We start from the raw sequence: 26115 nt of genomic DNA, 5'->3' as shown, positions 1-26115 counted from the left end.
CTTTGCCTTGGAGAATCCAAGGCCTGCGAGCGACGTTGATCTTGCGGCGCAGCTATGCGTTTATCCGGCATGCGATATATGCTCCAGGAGACCACTCTCAGGCAAGATTGGTCGCCTCAACTGCCAATACTGCAAAGAACTGCAGAAGTGCGGATAGGGAGCGCACGTGTGTACAACCACATGGATTGGCTGCCATCGCTTGCGGCACCGCCACACATTTGGTTCGCCTTGTTTTCTTCGAGTACCATGAAATATGCGGACCATTTAATCGCCAGAGACTACGGTCTGACTGCGCTCTATGTTCTTGAGCCTATCTTCCCTGTCATCTAGCTCTTCTTCATCCCTGCGAACATACTTGAAAATTCTCAGGCTTGGTATCGTTCCAGTTATTCGGTTGTTGTGTTACATCTTAGGCCCACTCCAATGGCCACCAGCATTGGCAGGCTCCAAGCGGCGCTCAGCTCGGTCACGAGCGAAGTGACCGTAGCTGCCGCCAACATCAATTTCGACTTCACGCTCGTCAAGTGCGAAGCACCAGCTGAATATCGTTCCTTGGAGCAACAGCTCACGCCTGCACGCAAGGCCGAGGCAGAATGCGGCTCACTGCACGTAACCGCGCGAAGGCTTGGGGCGCTTTTCGAGGAGATTTGCCCAGTTGCGCCTAGGCTGATTGGTGCTTTTGGCAAGCGTGCATCTGAAATAACCCAAAAGGCGAACCAAAAGTCCACGCCGCTACCGTCGGCGGCGCGAAGCATATTTTCTGACTACATCGGCGTCGATATTTGCGCGTTGTGGGCAGCCGCGACCTCGAGCAAAGCGGCTCTTCCATTGTTTCTTCTCGCATGCATGCTGGCGCGGATTTGGGATGATGCCGAGGCCACAGCGCTTTGGTGTGAGATTGTAAAAGATAGGAGGATGGACATTGCGTCCCGCCTAGAGGCAGGAGAACCAGTCCCATATACCGCAGTCTCGGCGGCCGCACAGCAAGACATTCCTCGAGAGCAGCTCGCCAAGTGGGACGCCAGCGCCCGCGCCTTCCTAAAGACTGCCGATGACATGTGTTCAATGCAGCGGAAGCAATTCAACTTGATAGCCCACAACATAGATGTCCCAGTCAGCATAGGGAATGACCAAAGGCCCTACCACGGGATCGTGGCGACATGGACGAACGCCATGAAAACTCTGGAGAAGCTCATCTGCGGGCAGCCGTATGCCGTGCTGGATGGCTCGATCCTGCTCGGGATTTCATCCTGGCACATTTACCCCGACATGACAGTGTTTGGCTCTGGTCCAGGAAAACAAGTCATAATGAGGGACCCATTAGTCGACAGTGGGGGTGTTGCCTCGCTCGGCATCAAAGATTCGCCGCTCCAGGGCGCAGAAAGCCAGAATGGAGGAGTCTTCTGGTCCCTGTCACTTGGCCACTACAAGTTCTATGGAAAACCCACCAACAGAACATCCAGGCTCGACGAGGATCGCAGCAGGTTAACCTTTTCCGAGTTGCAAGTAGCCACAATCGGCGCGCTGCTATCGGCGTGGCACGTTCCGGTGTCCATGACAGACAGAGCCCTGAAATGTCTTTTGAAGATTCTTTCTTTCTTGCCTTATGATGGTGAAGATCGAAGAGACCTATGGATCAAGACAATGACCGATCCGGTGGTCATGTGTCTCTCTGAGCCAGAAGATACAGCGGCTCTGATAGCACTTGGTAGGCGTCGGTCTGTATTCATTTCTTCCAGAAAAGATGGAGCTGGCCAGCAGGGGTTGAACTTGAACCCGGTAAATGACTTTTTCGCACTTAGAGCTCCGCCTTACCCTCTTCTCGACCTCATTGAAATTGTGGCTGGGGCTGGCTCTCTTCTGTGGAGAATAGCTTTGCGGATGGACGAATATTCAAAGGAGGACTTTATGTTTGTTTTCTATTGTTGGATCAATGGAAAAAGGGAGCTTGGTGGGGCCCGAATCATCCCCAAGAATGCAAGTGCCGACAAAGTGCAGTTTGCTTCATCCTACGGTGGCATCACAGCGGAAAGCCTGGGTTTAGGTGCTGGAGAAGCATGGGAAATCGGCCCCGTCGACTTTAAACATGGAGAGAAGTTGAGTTTTATCATGACGAGAGGGTCCGCGGAATATCGACACCTGATCGGACAGCGGAGCCCCATCGGGGTCTACGTTATTGATAGCAATGGTGGTGATGCCCGTCTACCTCTGCTCGAGTATGAGGACATCACCTGGTGTATCGACAACGGGTACATCAGTCCCGAGGATCTCAAATCTGCCCTGACAGGCACGAGTTCAAAGCTAGAACAGAATCTGGACAATGGAGTCCTTTACAACTTTTGCCACTTGGGATTGGCCTCAATCATCTACCAGGATTTAAACCTCGACGGCGTTACGATATCACCCAAAGCTCTTTCGAGTCCCCTCAGTGCTGTCTTTGAGTGGTATCGACTCTACGCAGGCACGGATCTGCATTTGCAAAAGTATGCGTCTAGATTGACTAAAAGGTTCAAGCGCGAGAGTTCTTGGCGACTTGTTGCATTTTTTGAGACGGGAGAAGTAGTCGTGGGATTCGAAGCCAAAATACCTGCTCTTGGATTGGCTGTTGGCGACTCGATATTTGTCCCCAGAAAAGTAAGTAAACGGGTTTGTTGAGATGTGGCCAGAGGAACATGGAATGGGATAATATAGAGAGGCTAACCTTTTTATTGCTTGTTGTCTCGTCTCGCTTCTCATAGCTCCTTATCGACCCATACGAGTCTCCAGATATGGAGAACTTCCGTGTCGGCAGGCTTCTGGGCAGCCTTGGCCACTCGGGAATAACGATTCTTCAGCCCGCAGACCCCCAGGAGCTCATGGTTCGTGATCTAGACGCAGGGGCGTGGAGGTTGAGCCTGAAGCCGTTCTCGGGCGAGCCGGGGGACGACTTTGCCAAGACGTCGCTCCACCTCGGCTTCACGGGCTGGCAGGCCCCGGTGTTCGTCAAGCAGTCGGTCGGGACGCAGCTCTCGAGCGCCAACGTGTTGCAGGTCTTTGTCTCGGTCCGCGATTCCGGTGAGTGGGTAGCCGACGTGGACGTTTTGGGGATGCTCACGCACGGAGACGTCGAGTTTCTGGAAAGCGACGAGACGTGCCCCCACCGGCGGCAACGTGGGCACTCGGGCGCTGCTCCAGCTGCCGATGGCGTTCCCGACGGCATGTTGTTGATCGAGACGTGGGATCAGATACTGGATCTGCCAGAGGGCTGGCTGGTGGCCAGGGCATGTGGGAACTGGGTTTCACGCCTTGCCATTGCATCGGTGGCAGCGCTTCACTGCAGGCTAAGAGAGAAGCGGGTATACATCTGTCCCCAGGACAAGGATTGGTGCTGGTTGTGCCTCGAGGAAGAGCATCGGAATGCGATTTTTGTGTACTAGCACTCGTTTATTCCTAGTCTAATTCTAGAAAAGGCAAACAGCCATAATGTCCTACTTTTTCTCTTTTCTTGCTTCCATAGAAACATCAGTGCTGGAAGCGGAAATCCATCCTCTTGTTCCCTTCGTCCTTGGTCGTGGCCAGGTAGTGGAGCCTCTGGTCGGGCGTCATGGCGTCCCACCTCTGGGCCCTGCTCCTGTTGCGCAGCACATAGTACGTCTTTACGAGCAGGTACAGGGCGACGTTCATGCAGACCATGCCCAGCAGCGCGCGGTTGCCGCGCGGGTAGTTGGGCGCGTCGTCGGCGCGGTAGATGTTGGCGCCCACGACGGCGCCGGCCTGCACAAACATGTTGTAGCAGGCGGCCGAGACGGTGCGGAGGCGGACCGAGTTGGAGTTGCGCGAGTTCCAGCCGACCTGGATGGGGTGGGCTGATTGTGGGTAGGATCTTGTCAGCGTTTTACGTTATTGGGCAGAGGCAGATGAAAAGAAGAACTAGTTCTAGACTAGATGTGGACTGAGTGGACGTACCGTTTGGATAGCTGAGGAGGAGCGTCGTCACCGTCCACACGACCCACTTGTTGACGGCGCCCAGGTTCGTCACGGCCATGTATGCGAGCAGAGGGAGCGCCCATAGCTGGCCGATCATGGCGCTGAAGGTCAGGTTGCCCCAGATCTCGGCGATGTATGTTACCCCGAGCATGGTGATGACTTGAACGCGTCGCTTTAGTTTTGCTGTCTGGGGTCTGAAAGGATGCTTGTACCTGAAAGAAAAAAAGAAAAAAAGACAAAAGCTTACTGTGTCCGACATAGTATGGGATGGTGAGAAGGTTGGTTTGGAACGTGTCAAAGCCCAGGTTCTTCAGAGTAGTAGTAGTAGTAGTAGTAGTAGTATTATTTAACGCCGGGCTCGGCCCGGCTCATTAGCCGGCCGTTAGCAACCTCCCGAGGGGTATCTCGGCGCGCTTTCTATTTTCTCTATTTACACAGCGGAAAACAAGGGCATAGAAGCGAATCGAGCCTGACCGGGTTCGTGCCCGGTCCTGCTTACAGGTTTGTTCACTGACGCGACCCCGTGCCTTCAGGCGCACGGAGGATTCGTCTGACGGCAGTTGACGGCTCTTCATCGAGAGGGGCCTGTGTCCAAACAGCGGAGCTGTCGGTCGTTTGTAGCCATGGAGACGAAGTTCCCAACAAGTGTGGGCTCGACGGCACAGGCGGGTGGTTGTTGTCGATAGCCAGCCGGGTTATCCTTGCCACGGTAAGCGGGGAGGAGGTGGAGGGAGCAGGATTCGAACCTACGTTACTCAAGTAACAGCCATGGCGCTTAACCACTGCGCCATTCCCCCCCAGGTTCTTCAGAGAGAGCGTGATGTAATACTGCGGCGGGATCATGGGCAGTTGGAAGGCGAGGCCGAGTATGTATATGGGCCTTTTTGTTTAGTGTCCCTGTGGTCAGCAAAAGCTGGTGGGCGCAGAGGTGGAGACCAGTTCTAGACTAATACTAGTTCTAGTGTAGGTTCAACAATTTGCTACTCACCACAGGTCGTAGTCTTTCATGCTCTGCCACAGCAGCTTCGGCGTGATGGGCTCACGATTGTGCATCGAGCTCTTGTTGGGGTCCTCGCGCAGGACCCGGTTGACCATGATCTTTTCCTCTCTGCAATTCGGAGGGATTAGTATATAGAAGCAGAGAAGCATAAGTAAAGTAGTTGGGAGACGAGAAATCCGTACCTCTCGTTGAACCAGCCTTTCTTGCCCCTGAACCAGTGTGCAGTCTGGCAAGGACCGGCGGGCATGAGGACGAATGAGAAGAGACCAATCATGAGTGTCATGAGACCCTGTGGTGCAGTTCAGCAGTGGTGTGTTAGTGCGTTGAATGTGGGGGCGAGGTGATCACTATGCGAGTAGTGGAGTGCCCACTACTTTTGACTCAATTACTTGCCTCAATCATAAACAGCCACCTCCAGCCAGACAGGCCAGCAACACCCCTCATCTTGAGCAGGCCGGCAGCGAGCAGCGATGAAAGGATGTCGGCTATGCTCATTGCCGTCCAGAAGAAGCCCAGCCGGATGGAGAGCTCGTGGTGCTTGTAAAAGTATGACAGATATAAAATGACCTTTTTCGTGATCGAACCAAGCAAAACATGTCAGCAGTGCTCAGCAAGACTAAAAATCGAGATTGGGAAAAAGTAAAAAGAAAAAAAAAGTTGACAAACATCGGGGATGAAGCCTCCCTGCAGAATACCCAGGAGCGCACGGCAGGCCAGGAAGGACGACCTCCCGCTCAGCCAAAACTGGGAAGCCGCCACGATGCTCCACAGGGTCATCTGCGTCGGGATCCAGCGGTCCGGGCCCATCCACTTTGAGATGAGCTGGGAGGGGAGCTCGGCGCAGAGGAAGCTGAGGCGGAAGACGGAGTTTCCGAGGTTGTAGTCTGTCAAAACAGAGAAATCAAAGCTGTCAGACTTTTTTGTTTGGGGGGGACTCTTCATCAGAAACAGTTCAAAACCAACCATTGGTCGTCATGTGCAGGTCCGGCAGAAAGTTGTCCGTCAGCGCCTGGACGAGGTTTGCGCGGTCGAGCTCGAGGGACATGAACATGATGCAGGCCCAAAACATGATGCGAATGTCCATCTTGCGAATGACGCGGTCTTCCTCCCTCCATGTCCACCTGAACTGCGTATCGAACCGGTGGTAGTTTTCCCTACAAAGTCCAAGTTAGTTACCAAAAAAAAGGGAAAAAAAAAGAATCTTGTTTGATTTGAGGACCAACACTCACCAATCCTGCCTAGGATGATACTTTTCGGCAGTCTCCTGGTCGTCAAAGACGCTCACCTGGGTGGCTATGGCATCGGGGTCGTGGGGCGCCTTCTTCTGCCAAAAGAAGCGCCTGTATTTACGTGGGACGCCGAGGGGTGCGCTGCCGCCGAGGGACGATGTCGACCCGTACTCGCTCTTGCCACCCTTGTCTCTGCTCAAAACTGTTGTCATGATGGGCTTGTCTGTTCGACTCTTGAGGGAGACGAGGGACTGAAACAGGTGGAAAATAATCTAGGGAGGAAGAAGACAAACGAAAAACCAAAACAGTGGCGCGCAAGAGACAAGGCTAGGATCAAGAAGCCTACTGTAGAGGTACTAACAAGCCAAGGCGAGGGTGTCCTGGGCGCAGTTAGTCTCAAGCTTTTTCCCCAAGAGCAGCACGTCTCAAGGCTTTATTGAGACAAGCAGTGCTCGAGAAGCCCCACGAAAGTCATCTCCATGGCGAATACCGGTCTACCCGTCACGCCTTGCAGCTGAACGCCGTGGTCGCAGAAACCAAGGGTCTAGGCGGATGGAGAGGGTGGAGAGTCGTGGGGGCAAAGGAACGAGAACCCATGGCTGAAAAAAGAGGCTACCCGGTGGCAAGGTGTATAAGATGCGATGATTTCATTTCATCAGGGGGTTGTGTTCGTCCAGTAACTAATTAAGTGAAGGGTTCGGTGGCGCGCTGAACTTGCTCCATATTTGATAAGCGCGAGGGGAAATATTGGGACAATGTCAACCGACGTCGGCGCCAAGCGCACACATAAAGGGTCCAACGCACGATTGTCTGGAAAGCTTGGCGACTGGCAACAGTAAACACATACATGGCCGAGCCATGGAAGCGCGAAATATCGCAGACTTGGACCTCTTGGTGCTGCACTGGGGATCTTTTTCTCCTATCCAATAGTAACACAGCACCACATGACGCAGTCCATTCGCGCTGGACTGTTTGCTTTGTGGCCGCAAAACTCGACCCAACAACCGATAATGGTTGTGATGGGTGTCAAGTCGCGTCGTGATAACCAGACACGAGCACGCAATTGCATCAATCACGTGTCCACTTGGTACGTGATGCCTCGTCTTCCCCACAGCCCGAAGGGACTTCCAATCCATCAAGAACCATAGTTAACCATGTTTCATTCCGTGATAGTAATCAAAATATTAAGTCTGGAACCGAAAATGTCCGAAAGATACGAATGATGTGGGGGTTTAACTGTAACTTTTCAAGACCGTGATAACAGCAAGGTTTGCGTAATTCTGTTGAATCGATTGGGCCGATATCATGATGGCGCCATGCGAGTTTGTGATGTCGAAAATGCGGAGTAGACGCCGGCGTAACCCCGGGTGGGCTGACTTGAGGGTTGCGCTCGACGATCCGATGCGGCGGGCGTTGTTTCGCTTGCAAGTCTAACAAGAAAGTAAATCAGGAGCTCCTACCAGAGGCGTTGGGGAAAAAAGATGGAGGGCGACCAAAAAAAAAACAATAGTGAAAAAACCGGGATGGCGGCATCGATGCCCAAATGTTGCCATGTGGAATGTGTGGGTTGCTCGAGTCTCCAAAATTCGCGGTAATTGTACCGGCAATAACGAAGATAATCCCCAGCTGAATGGTATAAAAAGGGAAAAGATTGAGCAAGTCGATTGAGCTTGATTTGTCGGATGCAAAACGCTCGACCAAGATTGACCGACGAACTCATCACCAGCACAGCCCATCTGCATTTGCTTCGTTCGGCAAGACAGACCCGTAGCCAAAAATGTCTCCATCCGCCGTTGATGTGGTGACCGAAGTGCACAACGTGGCCAAGAAGGCCATAGAGACCGAGTCTCAGACCAAATACCCCGAGCCTTTGAAGCTGTCCGGTGCCCTCGACAGCTACGAATACTTTGACACCACACCAATCATCGGACGGGAGTACCCAAATGCAAATCTCGTCGACATTCTAAACAGCCCCAACTCGGACGAGCTCATCCGCGACCTGGCCATCACCAGTAGGTAGAACCAAATTATTTGTAGTGCGATTTATGCTCTGCCCAGATGACTAAACAATAAAACAAAATCCGCAGTATCCCAACGCGGCGTCGTCTTCTTCCGCGCCCAAGACAACCTCACCAATGACCTGCAAAAGAAGCTAATCCTGCGGCTCGGCGAGCTGACGGGCCGACCCAAGACGTCGGGCCTGCACATCCACCCCCTGCTCAACGCCGAGCGGGAGACCTATGGCGGCGACGACAACGAGATCAGCACCATCAGCTCGGCCCAGAACGACAAGTTGTACAAGAAGACATGGACGCAACCGGACGAACTCAGCCCCAAGAAGCAGAGCACCGCACAGTGGCACAGCGACATCGCCTTTGAGCCCGTGCCGGCCGACTATACGTCTCTGAGGCTGACGGAGCTGCCCAAGACCGGAGGAGGTGAGTCTCTGTTTGGTCCGATTTCTACAAACCTGGACAGGAAAAGGCAAAAAAAAAGAAAAAAAAGAAAAAGAAACCCAATACTAAAAAAACCAAAAAACCACAGACACCCTCTGGGCATCCGGCTACGAAATCTACGACAAGATCTCGGCCCCCTACCAAAAGTTCCTCGAGACCCTGTCCGTCACCTTTGCGCAGAAGCGCTTCAACGAAATCGCCGACGCCAACGGCTTCAGCCTGTACTCGCAGCCGCGCGGCGCGCCCGAAAACGTGGGCACGGACCTGCGCGCCGTCCACCCGCTGGTGCGGACCAACCCCGTGACGGGCTGGAAGAGCATTTTCCCCGTGGGCGGGCACGTGCAGCACGTCAACGGGCTGACGGACGAGGAGAGCGACGGGCTGCTCAAGTGGTACCTGGACCTCGTCTACCGCAACCACGAGCTGCAGACGCGACTCAAGTGGAGGAACAAGAACGATATCGCCATCTGGGACAACAGGAGCGTGTTCCACACGGCCACCTTTGACCTCGAGGGCCAGGGGGATCGGTTCGGGAACAGGGCCGTGGGGCTTGGGGAGAGGCCGTATCTTGACCCGGGGAGCAGGTCGAGGAGGGAGGCTTTGGCAGAGGGGAAGTAGCTGGTTATCTTGGTGGAATTTGTCAAGTGTTGCGTTTTTAGTGTAAGCCAGATTTTCAAAGAATGACCCACGGTTCTACTCTGAGAGCGAGCGTGAATACATTCAAATATTGATCTCATCTGGACAGTGAGCTTCAGCAATCTGTATTTTACCCGCACTTTGGCACAATACGTGGCGGGTTCCTTCCGGCCGACAAACCTGACAACTTGATCACAGACGATGTAGTGGTCAAGACACTAAAGGAATGCGGATTCTGCAACAGGGATGCAGAGCAGCACAAGTACTCCATCTGCGGCAGTTGGAAATACTGGAAGCAGCAATCAAACCACGACTGAAAAAGATCTCGAGCCTCAGCAGCGGAGCCGAGGAGAGCGATTATAGAGCCATCCCACGCGGGCACCTTTCGTACGTAGGTAAACTTCAAGATTTCAGTTCAAGGGGATTCCCGAGACGCCGATTTGAAAAGGTTAACGTGCACCTCAAGCCTACCCTCGTACCAACAGTCCCACGGTCCAGCAAAAAAAAAGGCACACCCGAGAAAGTCAACGGTCGATTAGATTTACAAGGTCAAGGGCTCGAGGCAAGTCCGGTGCTGAAATGCCGTTTGCTGGTTTCCCACCCTGGTCGCGGGGGTATTGAATCGAGAGTCGCATGAAAAAAAAAATGAAAAAAAATGAAAAGTAATTCCTGCTACTTCTCAGCGGAAATGCCAGGTGTTGGAGTTGGAACCGTTATTACCAGTGCACAAAAAGCACCAGCATCCCACTTGCAACCGATACGAATTTTGTTAAATAAAGCAGACCATTCGGCGGATATTATTCGCCATTCTGGTGCTATGCGACAAAATTGGAACAATGTCCAATTTTGTCCGGGATAAGTATACGCCGAAAACCTTGCATTTATTTTTAAAGCAGAAAACGATCGTTTGCAAGCACATCGCTATTGGGAACTAGCGCAACGTATTTATCGCTGCCAGTTTTGGGACGGAAACGCCGTTTGCATATTTATTAGGTTGGTTGAGCCCCTGCATATGGAAGATATTTAAAGCCTGACCCTGATAATAAATATATTTAGTTGATTATCTTGAGTTATTTGGATTACAATTTTAGAAATGCGGCGTTATGAAAAGCAACGTTTGATTTTCAATCAATGTTCAAAGCTTATACTATACAATAAAAAATGCTCAAAATTGCGCAAGTAGTAAGAAAATTGTGTGAGTTTAAAATAGAAATTTACAAGATAAGAGCTGAGGTTTGCATTACTAAAGACAGATAAAACTTTATTTGTACAAAGAGAATACGAGACTTTATATTATAGTTTTAAATAATTATGAAACGCTAATTATACCAAGACGCGTGTTAAAAAGACTTTTCAAATAAAAAGAATTTATTTTCATACATTATCTTTGTCACTTATTTATTATTATAATATGTGCAACGCTATTATATATCCCATCCCCTTGACATATTATTGGAATTCCATTGCCTCTCTTATAATATCAAGTAATATTTACTCCACATTATATTCTTCTACTCACGGGCAAATTACTGAGTTCTTTTTCTCAAAATCCAGCCTATAAAATGCATTTTATATGTAATTTCCTGATGCCAATTTTGGCAGTAGGTGTTTCTGCCTCTCAAGTCCGTCCATAAACCAGGTGAACCATACCCCCGATAAACGCGGCCCCTGCCCCAACGTCAACAGTAAGTCTATAACCAGCGATTTGATAATTACAGAGTTCATATACTTGGCCCAGCATATGATATTGCTCAAACTGATATAGCCTACGCCGTAACTAACCCTGATTACTTTTCAAAGACGGTAACAGACACCTCTCACGCCGAGGACTGGGATTAGGTTGTGTAGATTACACGTGTGGCGCCGGGGCGGTTTCAGACGCTATAATCAAGGGGGTAGTCAGGATAGAATGCGCCACAGAGAAAGTCAGGATACAGGGTGACAGTATCGGGGAGCGTTATAGGAAAGAGAAGGAAAAACACTTTGAAAAACAGGGCGTCCCGCTACGGAACAGGCGCAAATCAAAGTCCCGCAAGTCAAATTCCAGCGGATCAGAGCTCGGCAGATCAGAGTCCGGCAGATCAGAGTCCGGCGGATCAGAGGCCAGCAGATCAGAGCCCCCCCTCCCTCTAGGCCACGAAGTAGATTCCCATTGGGACTACCCACCAATAATATCGGAAGAAGACCCGCTGGATTATTTGCGAGAGGGATTGTAAAGACGGGTTTGGTGGAGGGGCTCACTAAAGGTATGGATTGCAGGCGAAAACGACGGAACGGTGGCATAAAGGTTTTGGCTGCTGTTTGGCTGCATAATTTCCTCTTTTATCATCTTATAAAACGCAATGTCGATACTCCAAAGGTTTTGTTCAGAAACACAAGAGAATAGAAACGAGCAGTAAATTTACATTATATCTAAACATATAAGAAAAGGACGGATGGCGCAAGAACTACCCATACAAATCAGCCATTCCCCAGTGTTTACCCATTTAAATAGGGCTAGATTAGCGAACATTCACCTCCGGCTATTGAGCACCCATTCGTATCCACTGGCAGGTCCACACAAAAATTATCTGCACTGGGTACTTTTTGGGTGGGATTTTCGGCCAAATCAAACACAAAATATAGTAACAGACAAAGGCGCCATACAAAACAAACATAATAGGGTAACGGTAAAAAAATCACTCAATTGAAATTTAGCGGTGCGTTCCATAGTGCGTGGCGTATTTGGGAATTGGGAATAATTCCATAGGCAAAATTCCGGTTACAATTCCAATATAAAACGGGACAAATTTGGGGGGGAATTTGGCTGGGGACAAATCCCAAACCGTATTTCCGCAATATTGTTACTGGGTGGGTGGGGTACGGAATGGATACGAATGGGTGCTTAATAGCCGGATGTGAATGCTCGTTAGTTTAGCCTTTGAATATTAGTTCGGCCCTCACCAAGTAGGTGAGAGGGAAGGATATCCTTTATTTTGGGATCCCAGGCGGTCAAAAATAAACCCCTTTGCCTCTTTCAATTCCTACACAAGCCTCTCGCCGTTTTATTAACCGTTTTGTCAGCGCATCGATTATTACAAACAAATTATTGCTTCCCGACTTCGACTCGAGTATCAATTTGATATTTACGACGATGGTGCTCTATTATCAATCCGACACGAGTAATATTAAATATGAAATTCTTATTTGTAACCTTTTCTATAGAAGCGGTTGACACGTATATAATAATATTAGAGTTGTTATTATAAAATTTATTTTCGGGTAGATTAATTCTATTTTAAATTCGGAGATACCGAAAGAATACGGGGTCTTTTATTGGGGCGGAGTCAGGACTGTATACCAGGAGCTGAACAGAAATAGCAGTTAAAATAAACCATGTTCCTATTTCAATTATTAATTTGAAATAGAAAAAGTTGCATATATATTCTGTACCGTTTCCTACAGCATCTTCCAAATGCATTGTCCTCAATCACACCAGCCTCTTGCACCTTTTTAACCAATCTACGAGACTTTTATTTATCTCCTATTTGGTTTTCGTAACACCTCCTTCACCACTTATATCGTTTACCCCTTTCTGTACGAAATGCGGTTTATTACTATTCAAGTCTTTGCCCTGCTGGCTCTTGGCGTCGCAGCGTCACCGTTTGACCCTTTCGACAATGATCCGCGGCGACCCTACACCCGGATAGAGAGCGGTACATCCAGGAGTATAAAAACAGCCCAAGATACCAGGCGTATAAACAAAGTGCAGCGTACGCCAGGAAGGTTGAACGGGCACACGCCACCAACGAAAGATATAACGAAGTAACCGCGCAGATCCCAAGAGGTGAAAGATATGGGGACGACCCCGATCGACACATTCCACTTAAAGTTCAGAAAGCGAGAAAAATCATTGATGAAGATAGGGGTTCGAAGCGCGATTCGGGTTCGAACCGCAACACGCGTTCGAACCGCAACACGCGTTCGAACCGCAACTCGCGTTCGAACCGCGACTCGGATTCGGATTCGGATTCGGATTCGGATTCGGATTCGGATTCGGATTCGGACTCGTCCACCGGGTCAAGGTCACACGTATCGTCCCCGCCGCGTACGAGGACAACTGCCGAAATTAGAGAGGATAATCGAATTAGAGCACTATGCAACGTAAGAGCCGCACAGCCCTTTATTTTGTGAGACACCTTTGGAATGTTGGACCTGGGCTAACAAGACTGTAAATTATAGTCATTTAGAGACGATTATGACGGATGCAAGGCACAACCCGAGTGCAAGTGGGACACGCAAAGATTTTCTCGCTGTGTTCCAGAATATTCGTAGGGTAGTTATTATCTCCCAAATAGCGACATGGAATCGGGCAAAAAGAAAAAAAAGCATGTCGCTTAGAAGAGGGGTTTTATCTTTTGCTACTGTGGGTGGACCAGGGTTTATGGACTGGATTTGGCCGCAGAGACTACGAAACTGGCCTGCTTTGGCGCTTCACAATTTTGGGTTTGTTTGTAATAATCCTTGGGCATTTATTAGGTACGAAAGGAATTTGCCAAGCCAAGTAAGTTACGGGGTAAACTCAGGGTGGCGGAGTGCAATTCAGTGCAGCTTAGGGCAAACATAGGGGCGCATCCAAAAAAAAAGAAAATTTTGCTTGTTGAGATTCAGCGCAGATATTGTCCTGCTTATATGTCTGTAAGGCAAAAGCATCAAAAAGCTTTGTCAAAGTGTAAAGGAGGCATCGTCTAACATCAACCGCCTTTACGAACGCAACTGGGGAGAGATTATGTCCGGTCCGGACACAAAACGAGCTCTCACTGCCGCCCCCGACGGATCAAATTTTACCCTATGAAATTTCTAGAATTGACCGAAGCCTTGACCATTCCAGAGGATAACGAGGGCGTCACTGAGCTTCTTGGCGATTGCTCCCCGACGCAATGTATAATGTCCATGTTCGAGATGTTGTAGTCGGTTTGTGTGGATCCCTGGTCAACTGCGGAAAACTCGGACGACTCCACGCTCGGTTCAGTCATAGTGCATCTCGCTCACTTTGCGGCAAGGGCGTTTCTCATAGAGAGACTCCCCGGGTATGGGGGATCTTTGTCCACCTGTCATGAACCAGATCAAACCGACTGAGCTTCCAAGACATGGTTAAAGGTAAGCCATTTGGCTTCGCTGGTTGGTGGGATTTCCGCAAGGAATATATTTGCTCGACGGCTACTTGTTTCCATGAGAAAGACGAATTCATGACGCTGTTCCTTGCCCATGAATGCAACACAGACGAGCGAATAACCGTGGGGAAGGGCCAATTGAATCGATCTACCATGGTCAATTTGGCCCAATTAACCGCCTCCCCTGTATTGTGATTTTTGCCGCTGCATCACTCGTAGCACCAACGGATTCAACCCATTGGCTGTTGTACATCTGGCATCGTAAGGTTGAATCCTTCATAACCAGGGGGTTGATGTTGTGGTTGCACATTGAACTGTGCAAGTAAAGATCTGACATGTCGCCAAGGCAACGACTGATGGTACGATAACTGGATTATCCGGGTGTTGTGATTGGATTCTGTGCTCTGCTGTTACATAACCAGTGGGCTGATGCCCCCATGTTTTCTGTCTTGGTGACGCGGATGAATACCTGAACCGCAATTGGTAAGACTCGCATTTAGCGCCGGCTCGTCGCTTGTTTTTCTTGATATGCTTACAAATGAACGGGCAGATTGTCTCTTCTAACACCTCGAGCTTACAGTTCAATCTGAACATGTCAGTTTTGACGAACCAGAAGCATACGAGAGAATGCCAAAGACAAAGTAACTGGTTGTGCTATAAATCCCAACAAGGCCGTGTCACTCTCTTGTCAATTTCAATCTTGTCAAATCTCTAGACAAGTCACAAACGCTTCCCCATCAGTACAACACCATGAGAGGCGGCGAGTACTTTGCAGCCGGCAACGGCACCGACATCTACTACAGCTCCGAGGGCGCGGGAGGGATCCCGATGCTCCTCATCCACGGCTGGACCTGCGACCAAAACGACTGGGCCTTTCAGATCCCCTTCCTCCTCTCCCTGGGCATCTGGGTCATCGCCATGGACCTCCGCGGCCACGGCCACAGCGCCGTCTCGGACGCCGTGACCCAGTTCGACCCCGTCAGCATGGTCGACGACGCCGTCGCCCTGCTCAAGCACCTCGGCGTGGACGGGAGGAGCAGCGGCGGCGCCGGCCAGGCCATCGTCGCGGGCCACAGCCTGGGCGGCATCGTGGCCAACGAGCTGGCCCTGCGCCACCCGGACCTGGTCCGCGGCGTGGTCAGCGTCGACGGCGGCGCCTACATGACCCCCGACGACATACAGCACGTCTCGCAGCTGCTGCGCGCCGCCGGGCCCGAGGGCGCAGCCCTGGCCACCACGGACTTTTGGGACGCCGTCGGGCTCCTGTCCGAGGACGCGCCGGTCTGGGTGCGGCCCTGGCAGCAGCGCCGCACCTGGGCCGTCGAGGGCCGCGTCGTGATGGACACCTTCCTGCAGCTGGGCGACCACCTCGGGCCGAGCGGCGTCGAGTACCTGCGGCGGACGCGCGGGCGGGGCGAGGGGAGGGTCATTCCTAGATTTGTCACGTGTGCCGTGGACAGCAGTGTGGAAATGGAGCGGGAGGCTGGGTTGGATGCACGGGTGGACCGGGTCGAGGTGGTTCCGGGGGGTCACTTTCACCACGTGGTCTCGCCGGACAAGTTTAATGCCTTGTTGAAGGAGTGGTTGACGGAGAGGGAATGGATCAAATAGGCGGCTTGGAAAGGGTGGGTAGGGGCGTCTATGGAATGCACATGGGCATCCCGTGGAACTGTTTTGCTTTTATCTCGGTTAGAACGGCGACAGTATCGTCCGTGATGATAGAATCATGGAAACAAGCTTAGGCTTTGCCAATGCCAATCAATGGGCGTAAAGTTGCTTGAAATGTATATCTATTTGGTAAACCTTGTTACATGCGTACTATAGTGGTAGGGGAAAAACTCACATCCCCTGGTACAGTGTTCGCTGGTATGGACTTTTGGGCTTTGCCGACTTTGGTAATAGTTTTAAACAAAAAAAATAATTTAAATGCTTGGTGATTCCCTCGAACAGTTAAATTAAGAAAAGCCCACGCTCACATATACGGTGACAGGGGGTGTTGTTTTTTGCCTGCATCCGTGGTACAGTGTTCAAAGGGATGATTACAATGGGAAATCTATAGTTTTGCATGCGGAGTCGCCGCCTTTTATTTTCAACCACCTTGATAAGTGAGTCGGTTCCTGATGTTCGGTGTCCCCTTAAAGTTTGGTGGATAAACTGCGGCGATTCAGAATGCAAAGTACTACTAGTGCTTCATGCCACTGGATTATTCCAAGGAGCAATTTCTCTTTCTTGAAATCATTTAGTTTACAGTTTTGAAATCCAGTAACTGCTTTTCAATTGCCGGCTATTTTAAGCAACTTTGACCGTGATGCTTTGTGGGTACCCCTATGCTTCACAGATTAAGCTTGCGAGGATTGGCATTGACAAACCGCCTTAGATAACGTTGGGCTCCACATCTCCGACCCCCCTAAAGTCCGGCCCCCTTGAAAAATGTAACGACGAAATACCCCTTTTATAAACCGATTTAAATGTAAACCTATCAACGCACAATAATACAATCATTGTCAGGCTCTCCCGGTTCGCTAACCTCTTCTCCATCGTTCAAAGCTTCTAAACAGTCCCTATTATTTTCCTGTGCTTCATAAACGTTTTTTTTGCTGACCAAAAGCTCGTTGGGATCCGGAATCACCCTTTTCCTTTTGACCGGCCGTACCGCCTCCAATTTTGCTTTTAACAAACTGATTTTTTGCTGAGCTTCAGCCAATAAGATATCCTTGGTTTCGAAGCTTTTTTGGACTTTTGCAAACAAAAGCCGTGAAGTGGCGTTACTTTTTTCGGACCGGGAAATTTCCTGTAGTTGAAGTCGAATATCTCGGGTCGTTTTAGGGGTTTTCCAAATAAGTAAAGACTGGTCGTTAATTTTTTGGGTTGGATTTTCCGGTGTTTTATCCCTTTGGAAGCCGTTATTTTTACCTTTTTCGACGTTGGCGTTGCTATTTTCTAATAAAAAAGGGTTTAAAAGTGGTTTTGCCAAGTTCACCGGCCATAACCCCGTCGTACGCCAACCAGATTGAATGGTTTTTGCTATAAATGCTTTTGATCTGGCTTTTCGATAGCAAAGTAGAAAGTTTCGTTTCCCAACAACCGTTGAACAGCAAAACTGGTTTACAAATCCCAGGTGACGTCGATAAGCTTCCTTTAACGGCCCAAAAACCGATAAATCCAACGGTTGAAGAACGTGTGACGAATGAGGGGGTAAATATAGGAGTTGAATATTGTTTTGCAAGCAAAGAAGCATAAATTCGTCCGTTATATGTGATCCATGGCCATCCAGAACTAATAACCGCTTTTCAGGGGTTAAAGGTTGGGTATACGGAATAAACACCTTTTTTAACCATTCGATACCTGTTTCATTATTTGTCCACCCGTTTTCGGTTGCATGAAATTGCCAGGTATCGAAAGGACTTAAATCAGCTGGAAACCATTGTTGCTGTACGTTTTTCCCCTTAAATATAACGAGGGGAGGTATAACAGCCCCCGTAGCTGATACACATTCGATTATGCTCGTCCAACCCCGCGTTCCAGGCTCTTTTCGCTGTAATGGCCGGATTTTATTACGCCCTAACACCAGGCCATTAGATCCTTTGCCTTCCATTATACCTGTTTCGTCCATATTCCAACGGTTGGCCGGTTTTATAGTATCGACAACGGGATTTTTCAAATAGGACCACCAAGATTTAATTACCTCGGTTGTAGCCCCATTAACCCGGGCATTTTCTATTCGCCGGGGTCTTTGGGTTTTCAAAATTGGATATCGGGCTATAAAACGGCTAACCCAATGTTTCCCAAGGCTTTTTCTTTCTCCGGCGGCCTGAAGAATTCGTTCCGCAAAATAGCGTAGTTCTTGATGCGTTGGCGGAAGGCCTAACGCGGCCTGCGCAAGTACCCAATCTGCCAAATAGGTTTCCTGCTCCTGTGAAAGCCTTTGACAAAATCTTTTCGCTTGTTGAATTGACTGGGCCCCCTTTAAACGATCGTGAAGGGTACTCCGAGGAATACCCCATTTTTGCGAGGTTTTGTGAACTAATTTGCCATTTCTTATGTCAGAAATGGCAGCAAGAAGCTGATTTTCAGTGTACTGTTTCATTGGAAGGTTTGGAGCAAGAATCTTCAAAAATCAAGTTCTAAAGTGAAAAATTCGTCTAGATATTTATAAAATAAAACAAAGGGTTGACGTGGCTGAGTAGATATTTTTAGGGGCCGGACTTTAGGGGGGTCGGAGATGTGGAGCTCAACGTTAATGATAGTTATTTTTATATTACTTTCTACTTTGATGTAACATGATTTAACTCTGATTTCCAGACAGGTCGGACGTATAAAATCTCGGACCTTGCCTTCCCACTGCAAATATCTCTATCCAAGGCATCAATCATTCAAAAATTAGGATATATTTGCTTGTTCAAAGTTAACCACCGCTTATCTGTGATCAAACAGCTTCCCTCCATCGTTCAAAATGGTTACCTTTACGCAGCTTTTCACTACTTTCCTTTCTGTCACTGCTGTAGCAGCAGTCACGACACACTACCCTGCGAAAGACAGGGTTATGATATTCCTTTCCAGATCCGACGAACAGCCGGTACATGCGAGGATGCGGCTGCACGATCTTGAAACCTATGTTATGACGGACCCGGACTTTGGGTGGAAAGCAACAGGTTATGATGTGTTGGAAAACCAGGGCAATTGGGCGTGGCTTATCAGCTCCAAACACAACGGCAATATCGAATTGGCAAAAAAGCTATTAAAATTAAGGAACTACTGGGACGAGACCTATGGTTGGGGTCAAAACCCCGACGGCTCGTCAATGTATGTTGCAACGGCCTTTAAGCCAACTACAAAGCTCCCGGCGTAAGCCGGTATTTTTCCTCGGGGTCAGCTGTTGACTCAGTTTACATCTGCCGGCCATCTAACTGTATCCCGCTCGCCGACTGGTAACTGTGTCCCCTGTCAAAAAAAAACCCCCCGGGTCGTTTCTATTCAGTACCTCGGATCGGGCCTTGGACGCCACGCAGGGTGTGTGCGACTAAGCGGACAGTCACAAAAAAAAGACAGGCGCTGGCAGCAACACCCAGCTGCTACGGCAGCAGGCGGTCACAAATGCGGTGCTTTCTGGGTGGCAGCAGGCTGCTGTGGCCAGGATTGAGGACTATGGAAAGGAGATTGGGGTTGAGTAGGCTGAGGTTCCTTGTGGTGCCAATGATGTCAGTCTTGGGAAGATCAACGCGAGGAATCTGCTCAATGCGAAGAGACTCGCGGTGCTAACCTTTAGTCTTATATATTCCACTTGCATTCCTGGGTCATAAAAACCTACATTTTACACTTGAGAAACGTTACAGTAGCAGAAATCCGTGAATATGACTATAATAGACTGCGGCGTGTGGAGTATGAGAGATATTCAGGGACTAGAATATTTCACCCTGGGATCCTCCAGAGCGCCTGGAATCCGTGCCAACTCCTATTTGGAACCCGTCGCACGGCCCAGCTGAGGGTGAGCGGAGAGTTCTAGGTCACCGAGTGCCGTGCAATGGTTTGCTGCAGGGAAAGCAGAGGCAATATGTGACATGTCCGGGATTCCGGGTGGTAATCGAGATGCATGTAGAGTAAAGTATTTCGCTGGAGCTCGAGGCTTTGGCCTAGCGGAGGCCTCGGCGCGTCGCCAAAGGAGTGGCAGGGGGGTGGAGGATGCAAATGAGAACCGGGATCGGGAACAAACCTCCCCATATTGGACAATGCAAAAACTGTTTGGTTGCTTGTCCTCATACTGTAGCTGTCCGCCTTTCCCACCATTCGTTTAATTGCGTATTATTGTCTCCTTTTTAACCTCGTTTGAGCCAATGCCTATTCCTTTCATCTACATCAAGCAGCGTTGCTATCCTTTGTATTTCTTTTCCATACTTGGAAATCGGTATCTTTTAGTCATGTTAATTTTCATTTGGCTCCAATCGCTGACGTGGCTGGGGGCCCGCTTCGAACGGCTGAACTATTCTTTTCTTTTGCACGAACCAGTGGCGCGCCATCGTCTGCATCGGCCCCGGTTCGAGCCGCTGTCAATACGGAGAACAACCCCTGCAAATGAACAAAATTGAGGGGCCAGGTGGGAAAAGCATATTTTTCCCCGTGTTCTTTTTGCCTTTTTGGCTATTCTATTGCATCCGGAAAGATCAGCCGCTCACCACCGACCTGGTCTGGGGCCTAAGAATCCTCAAAAGCCTGCTGACTGCTGAGAGGCTAACCTCAAAGTATTCTGTAGCCTGCTCCGCACATACGGGCGTTGGCATTGATTATTTGATGTTCGCCAGTTTCCTCCAGGGATGGCGAATTAGTGTCGGAGACTCGGGGTTTTGGGGCTTGAGGAACAAGTAAGTGCCTTAGACTTTGTGGGTGAAGGACGATGAGGAAATCAATCTACGACGATGTTGCTGTCTTGATGAGAAAACATGGACGTAAGCCACAAATGTCGCCAGAGCAAGCAGAGCGCCAGCCGTTGATGCAGCCACCTGAAAGATGTTTACCAATCGCATCTTCACATCATACATATTATAAAAATTACCACCTTGTTTCATAACGGGTGCTCCATGGTGGTCTGACGTCAAAGTCAAGATGCTATTTCGGCCTTCTGTGCCTGGGAAATAAAAACAAGAAAAGGGAAAAGAAAAAAAATGCAAAAAAGGCAGAATGAATTTGCGAATGCATGTCTCCATTCATCCGATTCGCCAGACAAACCTACCCTCCCATGTTTATTTGCGTCTTGTCCAGGCAGCAACTGAAAAGAAAAAAAAGTATAAAATGCCAAGCGACAGGGGGTACACGAACACCCAAGTGTACCTCGACGCCAGAGGTACTTTGACCAAGATCTTGGGAGTTGCTTTGCCACCCGCTAGCCTCTCGGGGCCCCAATGCGGTAACGGCCCGAGGGCCGAGCTCCACCCACGGTTGGCCGAGGGCTGCAGCAAGCTGAAATAAGCTCATGATATGAAAAGCGGGCTTTTCTTTTTTTCTTTCTTCTTTCTCATTCACCCCCTCATGTCATACAATACCGGTTCAGTGGCTAAGAATAGCAAGATGGAAATGTTCATTTGGCTCCAGGTCATTCATCCCGTGTCGGTGGTGGGCGTGGCTTTTCCACACATGGCCCATGGGCGAGGTGTGTGTTTGGATATGTCGACTTGCCGAGCCCATTCGTCGTTTGTTTATCCGTCAGCTTGGCAGGTTTCACGACTCGGTATTTCTCACACCACTAACAATACGAATGGTGGTTTCCGTGGGTTACCTATTGGGATAGTGACGTCCTGGATTATTTCCGTCGGGTTTTGAGTAAACTCCTTGCATGCCATCTTGCCTAGGCCAATATTTAGAATTACCCCGCTTGATGCGTCCTCTATTTGTCTACTTTGGGGTCGGGCAACCTTGTGGTTCGTAGACACCATCGGCGCCGTAAACTTTGTCTGCACGGGGCCACCAGGAGAAAATTGGGTTCTTCGGATAGTTGTAGAGGAGCAATAGTACTTGACAAATTTTAAAGGCACCCCAAGACCATTGACTAATCCCCGCATAGTCTCCCGTCTGTCACCGGCCTGAGCTGAATGCAATGGCTTTCTCAACACGTTGGCAAAAGATTGCCGTCAACTGGTGGACAGAACAATAGGTTTTGCTTCCACGCTGTGTGGAGCGTCAGGTGCAGGTAGGAAACAAAAAGAAGGAGGTAGGGATATGGGGTATGGGGAAGGGGCGTCAACTATACTATGCCTGCCAATATTATACGGCAGCAACCGACGACTACACACACTAAACATATCCATCCTGCTTGATCCCAGGCGGAGAGAAGCACATTGTGGGTCGGCCAATGGATCGTTTTGTTCTCCACATGCCCACTCGGGGACAATTCCTTTGCCCATCAAAGGCTACTTCGTACGTAATCTTGGCAAATCCAATCACATATTAACTGCTGCCATCGACCTATTCAAAAGCGGAAATATTTTGGGCAAAGAAATAAAAACAAAAAGCCTCCTTCAGCCGTTCGCAATATTGCTTCCCCTGCCTTCAAACGTCATTGAAACTTTGACAGATTATTATTAATTTCAGCTATATCAAAAGGAGGATTGGTTCTTACAACCTACCATATGCCGTGCTTTTGGGCTTAAACGCAGCAAATATATAGTTGATTTTAATTATTATTCACGGTTTTGCCACAGCTGGCTATCCCTACAAACAATGTGGGAGAGGGCAGCTACGCTCACATTTGTCCAATATTTTTACGACGTTTGTCGCTGAAGCGTGCCGTAAAGACCTAGAACTAGTCTAGTCCTGTGATCCGTCTGGCGGGGCAATTCTCCACCATTTCCTCATAGAGGCCTGACCGGGCAAGCCGGGTTTGAACACCCCTGAACATGTCGTATGGGCCCTCTTCACTGGCCCAACCCCCCTCCCCAAGCCGGAGTTGCAGTTACCCGCTGCCGGCGCGCAGCTTAATCCGCCAAGGGATCGTCATAGTGCAGCGAAGCTGACCCGGCTAGGCATGCATTGTGTGGGGATGTCTGGCCGGCTGTGGACATTCCAAGAATCGGGGGCTTCTATCCGGGCTCGGCGGCTCCAGCAAACCAGGAGCGTTTCAACTGCAGCATGTGGTGGCTTGAGGGCCTATACAGATCGGGCGTTGTTCCTGTGTTAGGTGCCAAGGTCCTTTGGGAATGTTGGCAATGTTTTTTCGGCCCCCAGGTAGCTGAAAGGAGAGCTGAGTTTGGTGGGCTTTACGGAAAATCCTTACCTTTTTTGGTTCTCATTACTCGTTAGCCACAGACTCTGAACAAACGATACATGCGATATTTTAAAATTTGGGGCATGAAAAGCAACAAAGAGAGAGCCTTTCATAGTCAGAAGCTCTGTATAAATAAGTCTATCTTTGCCCCTTCAAATCCCATAAATCTACTCTTGTTCACCAGCAGCATCCTCATCCCCTCAGCTTCTCAAGTCTCCAGCAGCACTCTTTCCCAGCACCCGGCTTTTCTTTCCCAAAGGACTCTCTGCCAGATCTTTAGCAACAGAAATCACTCTTTTTCCAAGACACTCTTCGTTATTCCAACATGCAGATCAAGGCCCTCATCGTCGCCCTCTTCGCCGGCATCGCCATGGCTATGCCCACCGACCCGCCCAAGCACGGCGGCGGCGGCGGCACCACCCCTCCCCCCACCGGCGGTGACGGCGGCAGCGGTGGTGGAAAGTACGACCCCTGCCAGGGCAGCGGAGCCTACAACAACGCCCAGTGCTGTGCCACTGACATCCTCGGTCTTGCCAACCTGGACTGCGCCCCTCGTGAGTTTGCCCTTCTCCTATTCTACTTTCTTCCAGAGCTTTCCAGCCACGGTCGACAAGAGGCGCAAAACTGCATCGACCTTTTTCGCCAATTTATAATAGCCGCTAACTAACATCTTTGATAACCTTACCAGCCCCGTCTCTTCCGACCTCGTCCAGCAGCTTCACCTCCATCTGCGCCGCGAAAGGTCAGCGTGCTCGCTGCTGTCTGCTCCCTGTTGTAAGTTTTATTACAACCTCTTTTTCTTTCTCTTTCTTTGGTCATTCTGTTTGGAACACGCCAGCTAATGATTATTATTATTCTTTTACGACAGCTTGGACAGGCACTTCTCTGCCAGGCACCCATCGGCCATTAAACCAGCCGTTCTGTACAACCAAGAGTATTATTCCGCTGCTGGATGACTCCTCGAAGAATTCCAAGTCTTTTTCCACATTAGTCGAGGATATTGTTTGGGGGGAACAAATTCCTTTGTTGAAGCCCAGCTTCTGTTCTCCCCCAAGCTTTCATCCCCTTCCTTCTCCTTTGGCTAATTGTTACCGAAAGACGCTGTTTGACTTTTACGCACCTCACACTTATCGCAACCTCACACGGGAAACCGGTTGGCCTCGGTTTCTTTTCACGCTCCTTATGATGATGATTTACACTGGTTTTCTTTCCTTATCCGCCGGGGTGCTGGGGATATATTTCTTTTGTTACAAGGTGCAAAATGGGGGAAACTGCGCAGTTGGATTTCTTATCATGGGGAGCTAGTTAGGTCCCTTTCTTACAGAAATACAAAGAACCCGTTTAACGCCAGCTTCGTTGACAAATTCTCCGACATGTGATGAAATTGACCACTGTTTGACCAACGTTATTCTGCGCGACGTCAGCTTTGTGCCTTGCGGCTCGATTATTGAGACAAAAGCTTCAACTGATTATACGTTGGGCCCATAGAGTACCTAATGAACTTGCACCCATTCAAGATGTATATTTGAATTTACTTTTTCAAGGATTCTTATTCTTCCATATTTGTTAATTCAACGAAAGGTCCATCCAAGCTGCAGGGCAAAAGGTTCTATTACGCAAAAAAAGAAATAGACATATATCACTTCCCCTCCAAAGAATTGTAAAAGAACCATGGATATACCCCTTAAGGCTGCACCACTTCACAGTGTAATAGCTTTATTATAAGCGGGGGTCGAAACGCACCGCGGCGCTTCATTCCTATTGCAGGCAAAACTCACGGAAATAGGGGAGTATTCTTCATTCAAAAAAAGGGAAAACGAAGAACAACTCGCGTGCGCGGGCGAAGTGCTTGGTAGCGGATGTGATTTGGCTGATGATTTCCTTTTGCAACTCTTTGCCCCCGCAACGATACGAGCTCACCTACAGAACTGGTATATTTGTCTCTCAGCTCCAAAACTTGGAGCTTTCTCACTCCCAGCTACGAACTTGATCCTTTTTCGCTCTCAATCCCAATTTGATTGAAGTGGGAGTAAGTAAAACCTACCCTATCGCTGCAAGATGCTGCCATTCTAGCGGCCGACAACAACAACATTCCCGAGCTCACTCGCGTTTTAAACATGTACTCCGCAGCCCCAAACGACCCACCTAGATGGGATTACCTGCTCCCTGCGCTGTGCGCCGCCCCAAGAAAGTGCAAAGTCAGACCGCAAACGAGCTCCTCGGCCGCTGCTGCTCGACAAACTCCAGTAACGCAGTTATCTTTCTGCACTCTATGATGAGCAGAAAATCAACGCTTTGCAAAGCGACCGCAACCACAGCAGCCATGGAAAGCTGCACCGCTTCGACGGGCTTCAACCTGTCCTCCTTGGAAGCTCTGCTATCGCACGGGTGGGAGCCCGAACCAAAGCTCGGGCAACCTGGGCAGCTCCCTAATCATGTCGCTCAACAACTGTGCCGGCCGCCCTCGTTCGGGCTGTGACCACAAGACAGTGGATGCCGGTTCATCTTTACGGCCTACGCGAAAGCTCAAGAAAGACCCTCAAGGTCATTATGTGGAGAAATCGATCGTCAACCTTTCTGGGCAACAAAGTTGTTGCAGACCTTGAGGCATGGTTCCCTGGCCGGGGTACTGATTTCGCCGAAGTGAAGCAGCCAGCGAGCTCAGCCACGCACACGTTCGTCGTAAATCATAGCTCGGGCAAGCTGGGCAAAACCGAGTCCACTGCAGTTCCAGGATGGCTGCGTCCAAATTCCTGGGTGACTGTAGCCTCACACGATGACAGGCCCGCCGCACTCTGGTACAGAGAATAATATTCCTAATAGGCAGCGTTAACTTTTGTTTCAAAGGACAGTAAAGGTGATAAAATAAGCTTCACAATGTCGGTAATCGCAAAACAATGTCTTTTTACAGATGCCCTTGGGG

At 49.6% G+C, this 26115-nt stretch overlaps 9 protein-coding genes across 9 annotated transcripts; 7 read left to right on the top strand and 2 right to left on the bottom strand.

Annotated features, from left to right (window-relative positions):
* Positions 1-88: 88 nt before the first annotated feature.
* MGG_09129 (uncharacterized protein) lies at positions 89-3468 on the top strand. Its single transcript, XM_016990458.1, has 2 exons — positions 89-2634; positions 2739-3468. Exons 1-2 carry the CDS (start codon positions 424-426, stop codon positions 3414-3416), a joined length of 2889 nt encoding a protein of 962 aa, XP_016845971.1. The 5' UTR covers positions 89-423; the 3' UTR covers positions 3417-3468.
* A 33-nt stretch (positions 3469-3501) lies between these two features.
* MGG_09130 (MFS transporter) lies at positions 3502-6407 on the bottom strand (the record flags this gene model as incomplete). Its single annotated transcript, XM_016990459.1, has 9 exons — positions 3502-3845; positions 3946-4125; positions 4214-4274; positions 4750-4846; positions 4955-5074; positions 5149-5255; positions 5633-5850; positions 5930-6120; positions 6196-6407. 9 exons carry the CDS (start codon positions 6405-6407, stop codon positions 3502-3504), a joined length of 1530 nt encoding a protein of 509 aa, XP_016845970.1.
* A 1489-nt stretch (positions 6408-7896) lies between these two features.
* MGG_12505 (alpha-ketoglutarate-dependent taurine dioxygenase) lies at positions 7897-9381 on the top strand. Its single transcript, XM_016990537.1, has 3 exons — positions 7897-8207; positions 8283-8633; positions 8740-9381. Exons 1-3 carry the CDS (start codon positions 7973-7975, stop codon positions 9267-9269), a joined length of 1116 nt encoding a protein of 371 aa, XP_016845969.1. The 5' UTR covers positions 7897-7972; the 3' UTR covers positions 9270-9381.
* A 1067-nt stretch (positions 9382-10448) lies between these two features.
* Positions 10449-11126, top strand: MGG_18109 (uncharacterized protein; the record flags this gene model as incomplete). Its single annotated transcript, XM_016990569.1, has 3 exons — positions 10449-10480; positions 10890-10972; positions 11053-11126. 3 exons carry the CDS (start codon positions 10449-10451, stop codon positions 11124-11126), a joined length of 189 nt encoding a protein of 62 aa, XP_016845968.1.
* A 1744-nt stretch (positions 11127-12870) lies between these two features.
* MGG_18108 (uncharacterized protein) lies at positions 12871-13601 on the top strand (the record flags this gene model as incomplete). Its single annotated transcript, XM_016990568.1, has 3 exons — positions 12871-13039; positions 13168-13430; positions 13509-13601. The coding sequence occupies 3 exons, from the start codon at positions 12871-12873 to the stop codon at positions 13599-13601; spliced, it is 525 nt and encodes a 174-aa protein (XP_016845967.1).
* A 175-nt stretch (positions 13602-13776) lies between these two features.
* MGG_18107 (uncharacterized protein) lies at positions 13777-14532 on the bottom strand. Its single transcript, XM_016990567.1, has one exon. The coding sequence runs from the start codon at positions 14300-14302 to the stop codon at positions 14111-14113; it is 192 nt and encodes a 63-aa protein (XP_016845966.1). The 5' UTR covers positions 14303-14532; the 3' UTR covers positions 13777-14110.
* A 384-nt stretch (positions 14533-14916) lies between these two features.
* MGG_09131 (alpha/beta hydrolase) lies at positions 14917-16413 on the top strand. The gene has a single exon (XM_016990460.1). The coding sequence runs from the start codon at positions 15191-15193 to the stop codon at positions 16049-16051; it is 861 nt and encodes a 286-aa protein (XP_016845965.1). The 5' UTR covers positions 14917-15190; the 3' UTR covers positions 16052-16413.
* Positions 16414-18893: 2480 nt separating this feature from the next.
* On the top strand, positions 18894-19611 carry MGG_15046 (uncharacterized protein; the record flags this gene model as incomplete). Its single annotated transcript, XM_016990557.1, has 2 exons — positions 18894-19285; positions 19500-19611. 2 exons carry the CDS (start codon positions 18894-18896, stop codon positions 19609-19611), a joined length of 504 nt encoding a protein of 167 aa, XP_016845964.1.
* A 3770-nt stretch (positions 19612-23381) lies between these two features.
* MGG_09134 (uncharacterized protein) lies at positions 23382-24542 on the top strand. Its single transcript, XM_016990461.1, has 3 exons — positions 23382-23746; positions 23881-23966; positions 24061-24542. Exons 1-3 carry the CDS (start codon positions 23518-23520, stop codon positions 24100-24102), a joined length of 357 nt encoding a protein of 118 aa, XP_016845963.1. The 5' UTR covers positions 23382-23517; the 3' UTR covers positions 24103-24542.
* The last annotated feature ends 1573 nt before the right edge of the window (positions 24543-26115 follow it).

The sequence above is a fragment of the Pyricularia oryzae genome (assembly GCF_000002495.2).
Source record: "Pyricularia oryzae 70-15 unplaced genomic scaffold supercont8.8_1, whole genome shotgun sequence".
Classification (NCBI taxonomy): domain Eukaryota; kingdom Fungi; phylum Ascomycota; class Sordariomycetes; order Magnaporthales; family Pyriculariaceae; genus Pyricularia; species Pyricularia oryzae.
Note: the sequence above shows the minus strand (reverse complement) of the source record. Positions and strands in the feature narration are given on the sequence as shown.

Coding starts and splice junctions, on each gene's coding strand:
- MGG_09129 (XM_016990458.1), top strand. CDS start 424: ATGGCCACCAGCATTGGCAGGCTCCAAGCGGCGCTCAGCTCGGTCACG. Junction 2,635..2,738: donor CGATATTTGTCCCCAGAAAA/GTAAGTAAACGG, acceptor CGCTTCTCATAG/CTCCTTATCGACCCATACGA.
- MGG_12505 (XM_016990537.1), top strand. CDS start 7,973: ATGTCTCCATCCGCCGTTGATGTGGTGACCGAAGTGCACAACGTGGCC. Junction 8,208..8,282: donor CCGCGACCTGGCCATCACCA/GTAGGTAGAACC, acceptor CAAAATCCGCAG/TATCCCAACGCGGCGTCGTC. Junction 8,634..8,739: donor GCTGCCCAAGACCGGAGGAG/GTGAGTCTCTGT, acceptor AAAAAACCACAG/ACACCCTCTGGGCATCCGGC.
- MGG_18107 (XM_016990567.1), bottom strand. CDS start 14,302: ATGACTGAACCGAGCGTGGAGTCGTCCGAGTTTTCCGCAGTTGACCAG.
- MGG_09131 (XM_016990460.1), top strand. CDS start 15,191: ATGAGAGGCGGCGAGTACTTTGCAGCCGGCAACGGCACCGACATCTAC.
- MGG_09134 (XM_016990461.1), top strand. CDS start 23,518: ATGCAGATCAAGGCCCTCATCGTCGCCCTCTTCGCCGGCATCGCCATG. Junction 23,747..23,880: donor CAACCTGGACTGCGCCCCTC/GTGAGTTTGCCC, acceptor TAACCTTACCAG/CCCCGTCTCTTCCGACCTCG. Junction 23,967..24,060: donor GCTGCTGTCTGCTCCCTGTT/GTAAGTTTTATT, acceptor CTTTTACGACAG/CTTGGACAGGCACTTCTCTG.